At 45.2% G+C, this 10,432-nt stretch overlaps 1 protein-coding gene across 2 annotated transcripts in view; it reads right to left on the bottom strand.

Annotated features, from left to right (window-relative positions):
• The window catches only part of CLPB (ClpB homolog, mitochondrial AAA ATPase chaperonin), a 164,203-nt gene that overhangs the window by 37,827 nt on the left and 115,944 nt on the right, over positions 1 to 10,432 (bottom strand). For both annotated transcript variants that reach the window (XM_003780927.3, XM_003780926.3), the window contains one exon: positions 4,022 to 4,119. In XM_003780927.3, coding sequence (XP_003780975.1) covers positions 4,022 to 4,119 — 98 coding nt within the window. The remainder of the gene's footprint in view (positions 1 to 4,021; positions 4,120 to 10,432) is intronic.

The raw sequence follows: 10,432 nt of genomic DNA, 5'->3' as shown, positions 1-10,432 counted from the left end.
AAAAAAAAAAAAAAAAAGGCCATCTATATAAATATACATAGATATAGTCCAGAAAAGGCTAACACAGTATCTTAAGCAGGAAAACTGCTTCAAATCCTAAAAATATAACAACTTGATTTTCTGTAACTCACCTGCTTGCTTTCTGCTAGCTTCAGTTTTCCCATCTGTGAAACAGGAGTAATAAACTACTGCAATGATATGTATTAGAGCACCTGGCAGAGTGCCTAGATACATTTGACAAATGATACCTACTGTATTATTATTATAAATAAAACTATTAATGGACAATTAATATGTCCAGTTAGTGGACTAGAATGATTTTTACCAGAAATTCAACTCAGTTGTCAACTCTTCCAGGTAAGTCACACCGATGACTGAGTGGTATCACAGTTTACCTTCCTATTTCCTTGTTAGATAGCGAGCTCGTTGAGTGTTTTACTCATCTTCTTCCCATTGAGCCCAGAGCCTGGCATATAAATGTTATTCATAAATACGAACTGCATTATTTAATTCTCTTCATTTTACTTCTCTTTATCTCCAAAATCTTCTATAATGAGACATATGGTTTTAATACTTAGAAATTTTCTATAATGAGCATAATTTTACTACAGGGTGGTAGGTGAAGGTGAAGGAGGCTGAGTGGGGTGGCAAGGGCATGGCTGAGTGAACAGGAGAGCCAGATAGGACCAGAGGGGCAGTGGCCCATGTCTAGACAAAGAGCCAGGAGATGAGGCCTCAGACTAGAGCGTCCTCAGTCTCCAGGCCTGAGTCATTATGTCACAGATGGGCAGGGCCTGAACTCAGAGAGAGGCAGGTGCTTCTCACTTACTGGCTAAGGGAGACAGAACTCTGATCTGAACAGTGTTCTTCCCCACAAAAGCCTGCCTCACAGTTTTGAAGAGGTAGCATTTTGCAGCTTAGAGGAAAGGGAAGAACAGAAAGAATGGGTGACCAAATAGATGCTGAACAAGTGAAAGAAAGCCAGTGCTGCTGATATCCAGGGAGAATAGGGAAGAATCTGATGGGACAGCAGAGCAATTAAGTGGAGGTGCTCAGCAGACTTAGATATTCACAAGGGAAGAATCTGATGGGACAGCAGAGCAATTAGGTGGAGGTGCTCAGCAGACTTGGCTATTCAGGATGGAAGAATTCCAGACAGGATGAAGAGATCAAGCACAGAGATGACCACAGAGGAAACGATCTTCCAGCTGAGAGGCTATGGAATCTCTAGGCAGCGTTTCCACTGTTGGACAGCTCTGTTAGGGAGCTCCTCCCTGCAGCTGTCACCCAATAGGCCTGGCTCTGCTCTAGCTTTGCCAGTGAGTGAATTTCATCCCCTCTCACCCAGAGCTGTTCTTGTGCCTAAAGGCACAGTGTCTCACACTGTCATATGTCTCACACTGTCTCATCAGTGCCTAAAGGCCAGATGCCCACACTGCCTTCAGCTTTTTCTCATGGTGTAGTTCCTTTTGCCACTCTCCTGGCCTCCTCTGCACAGAGTCTAAGAGCTCAATGTCTGCTTAAAATGTGGTGTCTGTAATTGCCCCCCATGCTCCAGAAGGGTATGATTGACACAGGGGACTGCAATGACCATTTGTTCACGCTGGACATTAGCTTTGTAATAACATGGCCAACACCAGGCCACTTCCCTTGGGCGGCCAAATTTTGTAATAGGTCCTTCAGTAGGCCTAACCCCTCCACCTGTGCTGGCGTAAGAGGCCCTTGCTTCACATGGCCAGACCAGGTCCTGCCTTGTCAGACCACCTGACAAACCATGGTATGGTACTCTTGGCCAGGTCCAGCACTTGTCTCTTGAGGAACAGCAACTGCATTTGAAAGGGGAGAGTATGACAGGTGTGTTAACTCTGAGGTTATCTGAAACAGTGCTGAGGTTTTTTTAAAGACATTCTCAGAAGCTGACCAGACCTCCAGGGCTGCTCTTAGGAGCAGAAAATTTGAACTAAGGAAGGGAAGCACTCGCCCTCAGGAATTTAGAAGCTCTTTCTGTTCCTAAGGGCCTCTTGGGATGGGCTACGAAAAGCTAGTCATCCTTTCTGACTCCTTCCCTCCTCTGGAGGAAACTAAGGATACCAGGGAGGCAAACTCAGTATAATTAATGCTGATTACCAACTATTTCCAGTTCTTCCATTCCAGGCACATGGTCGGATTATTATTCTTGTGATTCAGTGGGAACATGGGATTAGTTCTGGCCAATAAATTGTGAGTGGTCCTTTAGGCTGAGCATCTGAGCAAACTGCAGATATAACACCCTTTGGAGCATTCTTTTCCCTCTGTCAAGAGGCCAGCAACATCCTAGCAGGTGACTATTCTGCCTGTTGGGATCCCTAAGTGCTTAGCATGAGCAGAGCCTGCCCCCTCTTCCCTAACCACAAGGAACACACAGCATGAGACAGAAATAAATCTTTGTTGTTTTAAAACACTGAAATTTTTTGTTATTACAGTAGCATGACCTGGATCCTGACTGATACACAGACAATCATGCATTGAATAGAACCATAGGAACCATTTGGCCCAATGTCTGCATTCCACAAAGGAAAACTGAGCTTCAAAGTGGGGAAGGTCAGGTGGGCAGTGAGTTGTGAACCTAGGATCAGAACCCACATCTCCTCGGTCTCAGTCCAGTGAGTTAAGTACTCTGACTCAAGATAGAATATTTGCCACTAGGTGGGACCTGCCACACCGAATCATCTCAAGTCACTTCAGCCAATTTGTGGACAAGCGACTCCATAATGCTAGAAAGAGTTCAAGAGTGAAAGTCAGAAACCACGCCTTCCAGTCCTGCCACAGAACCTACTACATGACCTGTGGTCAAGCCTATTAGTTTCAGTTTTGATGCTAACTTACTCTGGGACTAAAGGCAAGCCCATCATAGCCCTAGGGTCCAGTTTCCCCAGGGAAAAAATGAATCAGCTGATTTAGGCTTTAGCAATTTAAAATTTGTGCCCTAGGAGAGCCCCTTCAGAGGTTCCCCCAGGAGGGAAGGGTGGGCCACATGGGCAGCACTATGGTCCATCTCCCCTTCAACTAGAACAGCTTAATTTTGCTCTGATTTACTTGTTTGTGCTTTTGTTAAGACTTCCCATTTCTGAACTTGATTATCTAAGGTCCCTAACATCTGAGATTTAGAACCCTGGTTCTTAGGTTTTGCCTTGTCGTTCCTGAGTTATAGATATATGGATGGGAGGAGAGAAGACAGCCTTGTTTTCAGGGAGTTTAAAAGTTTGGTTGAAAAAAAAAAGTTTGGTTGAAAAGATCAAATTAAGATGGAGAAATTTTTGGCTCAGGCTCTGGGAAAGGATTATTTGATGAGGCCATAGAACAGTGGTTCTCAACCTTCCTAATGCCTGCGTTGTTACCAATTGAACAAAGGGGTCACGACCCACAGGTTGAGAACTGCTGCTGTAGAATGTATGAGGCCTAGGGGAAACACCACTTGGGGTAAAGATTTTGTCTGGCTAGCTCCTTTCCTCTGAAAAGGAGCTGGGGGGCCCATTACCCCAAAAACTTAATTTAAAGGTTAATCCTGGCTGGGCGCAGTGGCTCATGCCTGTAATCCTAGTACTCTGGGAGGCTGAGGTGGGTGGAAAGCTTGTGCTCATTGAGTTCTAGACCAGCCTGAGCAAAAGTGAGACCCTGTCTCTACTAAAAATAGAAAAACTGAGGCAAGAGAATCCCTTGAGCCTAAGAGTTGGAGATTTCTGTGAGCTATGATGCCATGGTACTCTACCCAGGGCACAGCTTGAGACTCTGTCTCAAAATAAAAAAATAAATAAATAAATAAAAGGTTAATCCTCAGAAGCCACAAGTGGCCCAGATCTCTCCCTGATCATGATAGGGGCAGCTTCCTATTCTTGATGAGACTAAGAGCTGGATTTGTATTTAAACAGACAATAATCACCTAAAGAAAAGTAGCTTTTGGTGTGGAACCTGACATAATTTAATGAGAGGAAGAATAAATGATGCATGGAGTGCCTACAGGTCTCCTTTCTCTGAGACTTACCTTAGCCTCTGAAGTCCTCAGAAGCTTCATTACTTCCCCTTCTCGGGCATAATCCAAGGGGGTGTGTCCCATTTCATTCCGCTGCAGGGGGTTGGCTCCTGGCAAGAGATGGATAAATGGTCAGAGACTCTATGGACCTCAGCCTTCCTTTGGAGGTGGCCTGGGGCTTCAATTTCTATATGAGGAATGCCTATGGAAGTGTAAGAAATCAGAGAATGATGGGAAAAACACATCAATTCATTCTAGAAGAGTTCCTAGTCCTCTCTGACAAAGATATCAGAGTATCAGGGGTTCCTACATGTGCATGCACTCATGTTCAGTAACACACGACATACACATAGCTGCATTATACATACATAAACACACACAGCTGAACATGCTAACAAAATGTATTAAATAGATTCATGTACTCTCACACAAGTACATGTAAACACACAAATTCACATATACATTTATTAGAATGTCCACATCTTCCAACACATTTGCATATAAACATTCATATTCACAAAGCCATATAAAAGGGTTCCTTTTGGGTAGTGCCTGTGGCACAGTGAGTAGGGTGCTGGCCCCATATACTGAGCATGGAGGGTTTGAACCCAGCCCTGTCCAAACTGCAACAAAAAAATAGCCAGGTGTTGTGGTGGGGGCCTACAGTCTCAGCTACTCAGGAGGCTGAGGCAAGAGAATCGCCTAAGCCCAAGAACTGGAGGTTGCTCTTGGGCTTAGGTGATTAGAATGCCGCAGCACTCCACCAAGGGTGACTATGTCTCTGAAAAAAAAAAAAGAAAACAAAGAATATTTTTCTCTCTTTTAATGCTCTCTTATCTCTGGGCATTTCCTGTCTGCCAGAGTCAGCTGAGTACTCTGGAAGGGCATGGGTATCACCAGCAACCTGGGTGTGCCACTCTAGCTGTGGGTAGGCATTTCTCTAATGATTGGTTCCTCTGATTTGAGGACAAAGAACTTTGAGTATAACAAAAAGAAGAGATTAACTGGAGGCCATGTACCTACCTTCTCTCTAAGTGTTTGAAGTATCTACTTTGTGCAAGATCTGGCAGTTATGGAGGAAAGGTTACTCTGACCCTCTGCTGTCAGGCTCTCCATCTCAAAGCCCAGGTCTGAGCACTTCATTCCCTTCTTCAAAAGCTATACATTACAATCAGTTTGACAAATCTTGAATGAATATGGCCTGGGGACACAGAAGAGTCAGCTCTGGCTCTGCCCTAAAGGCCCTCTTCCCAAGGCAGGACGATAGAAATACAGAAGAATGCTATGCTTTGTACACAGCAGATGCTCAATAAGTGCATGTTCAATGGAACATTAAGGTAATAATTATCTAATATTTCTCAAGCTCCTTTCTTGCAAGGAAGTATTATATATAGTATGGCAGGGTTAAGACACAGCCCTTGACAGATTGTAATAGGCTGGCTCAGGAACCATTCAGCACAGGGCCTGGCTCAGGGTGGCTGTCTAACCACTGTTTGTTGACAGACTTGTAAAAATCAGTGTTTTTCAATCAAGTCTGCTGAAACATTTATATTAGGATACAAAATTGTTCTACCTAAAGACTCTAATTCTTTTTTTTTTTTTTGAGACAGAGTCTCACTTTATTGCCCTCAGTAGAGTGCTGTGGTGTCACAGCTCACAGCAACCTCCAACTCCTGGGCTTAGGCGATTCTCTTGCCTCAGCCTCCCGAGTAGCTGGGATTACAGCTGCCTGCCACAATGCCTGGCTATTTTTTTGTTGCAGTTTTGCCAGGGCAGGGTTTGAACCCTCCACCCTTGGTATATGGGGCTGGTGCCCTATCCACTGAGCCACAGAAGCCGCCCATACAACTCTATTTTCTAATAGGAATTTAGTACAAAATATTGATATATATTTTTTATGAAAATATAATTCATATACCATAAAATTAAACCTTTTAAAGTATATAATCCATGGCTGGGCATGGTGGCTCACACTTTTAATCCTAGCACTCTGAAAGGCTGATGTGGGTGGACTGTGAACTCAGGAGTTTGAGACCAGCCTGAGCAAGAGTGAGATCCTGTCTCTAATAAAAATAGAAAAATTAGCTGGGTATGGTGGTGTAGGCCTGTGGTCTCCACAATTCAGGAGGCTGAGGCAAGAGGATCGCTTAAGCCAGGAGTTTGAGGTTGCTGTAAGCTATGATACCACAGCACACTATCCAGGATGACAGAGTGAGACTGTTTCAAAAAAAAAAAAAAGCATATAATTCAATGGTTTAAAATATACTCATAAGGTTATACAACCATCACTATTATCTAATTCCATAACACGTTCATCCCCTAGGAAAGAAACCCCATAGTCATTATCAGATACTCCCCATCCCTCAGGCCTGGTAACCAGTAGTTTACTTTCTTTCTCTGTGGATTTGCCTATTCCGGAGTTTTCACATAAATGAAATTGCATAATATGTAGCCTTTCATGCTTGACTTCTTTAATGTAGTATGTTTTAAGGTTCATGCATGTTTAGCACGGTTGAATAATAGTCCCACCATCTAACAGCTGATAGACACTGAAGCTATTTCCCCCTTTTGGCTGTTTTATATAGTGCTGCCGTGAACATTCATGTATAAATCTTTGCACGGATGTATATTTTCATGTCTCTTAGGTAAATATCAAGGAGTTGGGATATAATAATAGTAATGGTATTTACTGAACACTTCTATACATTTTATCATTTTTTATTTTTTTGAGACACAGTCTCACTTTGTTGCTCTCGGTAGAGTGCTGTGGTGTCATAGCTCACAGCAACCTCAAACTCTTGGGCTCAAGCAATTCTCTTGCCTCAGCCTCCCAAGTAGCTGGGACTATAGGTGCCCACCATGATGCCAGGCTATTTTTTTTAGAGACAGGGTCTCACTCTTCCTGCTCAGGCTGGTCTCGAACCTGTGAACTCAGGCAATCCGCCGGCCTTGGCCTCCCAGAGTGCTAGGATTATAGGCGTGAGCCACCATGCCTGGCACATTTTATCATTTAAGCTTCACAACTACTCTGTGGTGTAGGAAGCAAAATGCTGAAGCTTTAGCCATAGAAACTGGGGTCAAAGAAGTGAAATAACTTGAATCAGAAGTTGAACCCACTTCCAGATTTTCTTAACTCTTAATATTCCATACTCTTACCACAGAAGCCACAACACTCCTCTAATGAAATGCCCCCTGGTGGCCTTTCAGTGGTTATAGGACACAGTGCAACCTCCTTTGTAGGAAAGGGGTCTGTGGTCTCCCTAATTAGCAGCCAAGTCCTCAGGGGCTCAGTTGGAGCCTCATTCTTTCTTTCAATTCTGTTGGCACTTACTGGGCATCTTCTATCTTCAGGGCTCTGTATGTGGGATGATGGGGTGTTGCCCACGCCAGTGAATAACTTTTTCTTTATATTTTTGACCGTTCTGTAGCAACCAATATATTGGCCCCTATCTCCTCCCACTCTTGTAACCATTTCTTCCCTATCTCCTTTGCAGGTTCCACTTCCTGTCTTAAGACTTGGTGCTACCTAGAGTTCAAGTCTACCACACTCCAGCTCTGTCAGAGTTAATGGGGATAAGAGATGGGCACACAATTGTAATGCAGGCTGAATGTGATCAGGGTGCTCAAGGAGGGACAACCAGACAGCACTGTGGGGGGCTCAGAAAGGAAGAGAGTGCTCAGGGGCTTATTCATGTGGCCCAGCCGCCCTGGCCCACTTGTTTTTTTCTGGCTCTCAGCATTGAGGGGCTCTACAAGGGCTGAGGAGCCAGGGGTAGACAGTGTCCTCCCATCTCTGCAAAGCTGAGCACAGCTAGGGAAGAAAAGGAGCCACAATTAAGCAGTGGAAAGGCCTCTCCTTTTTTAGGCAGCCTCATGCAGAGCTCTGTCACGAGGTAAGGGCTGGAGTAGAAGAGGGGATTTAAGAGAGACCTCTGGAAGGGCAAGAAAAACAATGAAGACAGGAGAAATGGATAGTAAGAGAGAATAAAATAAGAAAGAGAGAGCAAGGAGGAGAGGTGAGAGAGGAAAACAGTGGAAGAAAGAGCAGAGGGTGAGATTAGCCTCCTCAAACAAGTGCTGTCAGTGATCTATATTTGCTTACAGAATGAAAAATGGGCGCCATAAACACTGGCCACTGAGTAATTTCTAGTAGGAGTCATGTCACTTCTCATAAAGGATGGGATGGGAACAGGTAGGACATTGCTGCACCTGGGCCAGCCAGCACAGGGGCTCTTTTGAAAGCAGTATTGGGCCTGTCTCCAGCCCAGGAACCTCTCAGGTGAGGCCCCACCCAACCACTCACTGTGGGGAAAGGCTTCTCAAGGTTCTGGAGCCTCAGGGCAACTCATGTGCCCCCATTTTGGAAAGGATGACATGGGGGCACCATGGATAATGTCCATCTAATATTAGTCCCCCAGCCTCGCACCCTCCCTCTGACTTGACTAATTGCTGTAATAATTGATAGAACCTGACTTCTACTACTGATCGATTTCACCTCCACGACCAACGGCCACAAACCATTAGGCTCCAATAAATAACCACATTGGGCCTCACCCGCTTGGCCTCTCCGGGGGCATCAGGATGGCCCATGCCCTGGCCTGACCTCCCCTTGCCTCCCACCCAGGGCCCCTCCGGGCCAAGCAGCTGGTCTAGAGGGCCAGGCCTCTGGGAGCAAGTGAGAGGGCTGGATGGAGGTGGGGAGTGCTAATCACAGGCCATCCGTCACCTCCCACTGGCTGTCTGGGGCTGGGGCAAACACCTGGAGCACCCCAGGCAGTGTGGTGCAGGACCCCTCCCCTCTTCTCCCTGCTCCAGATTAGTTTGTCCCAGCTTATAATATTTGATAAATAGCAGACTGGCTTCCTGGCAGCACTGCTGCGGCTGCGCCTGCCCGCTACAGCTGTGTAAGGTCACTCATTGGGGAAATATGTTTCTGTCAGTGGTATTGAAAAAAGTTTAGTGGAGTGACAGGCCTCAATTTTTCAAATTTTATTAACTCTATCCTCTTAACCATTTGTCTTGAATTCCTTCAGATTCTGGGGGATCTGTCAATAGGGCTTGGGCCAGGAAAGTAGTGTGGGGGTGGGTGGTCATGGGGCTGGTGCCGGCTGGTGCCACTGAGACTGGCTTTGGTTTCTTCTCCCAGAGCAGGGTAAGGTGAAATGGTGAAAATGGTGTGGGTGGGAGAGACAAAGCCTTGCCCACTGGTGCTGAAGGAGCCCATTACTTTCCTCTGGTTCAGCACCTGGCTTTGATTTGACACAAATCATTGACTCTCCAAGTAGAAAAAGACTTTAATGCTAAGCTCTTCTAATTCCCTAAGAAGATACTTCCCTCGTCTACATTGGAAACAGGTGGTCACACTGGCTCTCCTGAATGTCCCCAGTACCAAGCTCATGGCTCTTCAAGGAGTTTCCCCATTTAACTGAGGGCAATCCTCCTTACATGAGCCCCAATCTCTCGTCATCCTGGTCTTCCTGCAAACACCAGCTCATCTTTTAAGATTCAGTGTAGATTTCGCCTCTAGGAAGCTTTCCTTGTTTACCTCCCACACCAGGTTGGGTACCATCCTTTGTGCTCCCATAGGCCCTTCTGCTTCCAACTTATTGCATTGATTACTCTCCATTAAAGTGTGTCTCCACTCAGGACTTAAAGTTCTTAGAAGTTAGGGACTATGTCTCATTCTGATATATCCTTACTACCCAGCATAGGAGATTTGTTCAGTAATATTTGCCTGGCAAATGAACTGTATTCTCTCCAGATGCTATCTTCTGAGGCCACACAGAATAAGGCTGTTCTTTCTGCCCAAGCAGAGCCTTTCTAAGTCCATAACCATGTCCCTTGTTCCTATAGGCCAAAGTCCCTAGTTTCTTTGCTGGTTCCAGATGGCTCTCTGCCTGGGTGGCAGAGCAAGTCAGGGCAGCCCCCAATACTCTCCATGCTCTGTGAGTGAGAAGTAGTGGGGACGGGTGGGAGGGAGATCCTTCTTAGGGAGAATGCTGAAATTTGGGTTGGAAGTGGGATTCAGATCTTCTCTGTGTTGGTGGAAAAAGTTCACAAACTGAGTCGTGGGGCATGGAGGAGGCCTGTCATTCCCTCCTTCCTTGACACTATCTTGTTTTGGCCCTCTGTGAATACTGAAGAAGATAATGTCTATAAGAGGGCTTAAAGTAGGGTGGCGCCTGTGGCTCAAAGGAGTAGGGCACTGGCCCCATATGCCAGAGGTGGCAGGTTCAAACCTGGCCCCAGCCAAAAACTAAAAAAAAAAAAGAGATTCTTGCCTGGTAGCTTATTTTTTCTTTCAGCACTTTATATATGTTATTGTATATTGTTTCTGATAAGAAGTTAGCTATTAATCTTTTGGGATTCCCTTGTACATGACCAGCAATTTTTCTTTTGGTGATTTTAAGATCTTCTTTTTGT

This window comes from Otolemur garnettii, unplaced genomic scaffold (assembly GCF_000181295.1).
Source record: "Otolemur garnettii isolate 467f Iridium unplaced genomic scaffold, OtoGar3 scaffold00001, whole genome shotgun sequence".
NCBI classification, from domain to species: domain Eukaryota; kingdom Metazoa; phylum Chordata; class Mammalia; order Primates; family Galagidae; genus Otolemur; species Otolemur garnettii.
The sequence above is the reverse complement of the archived record's forward strand: the minus strand, read 5'-3'. Positions and strand labels throughout refer to the sequence as shown.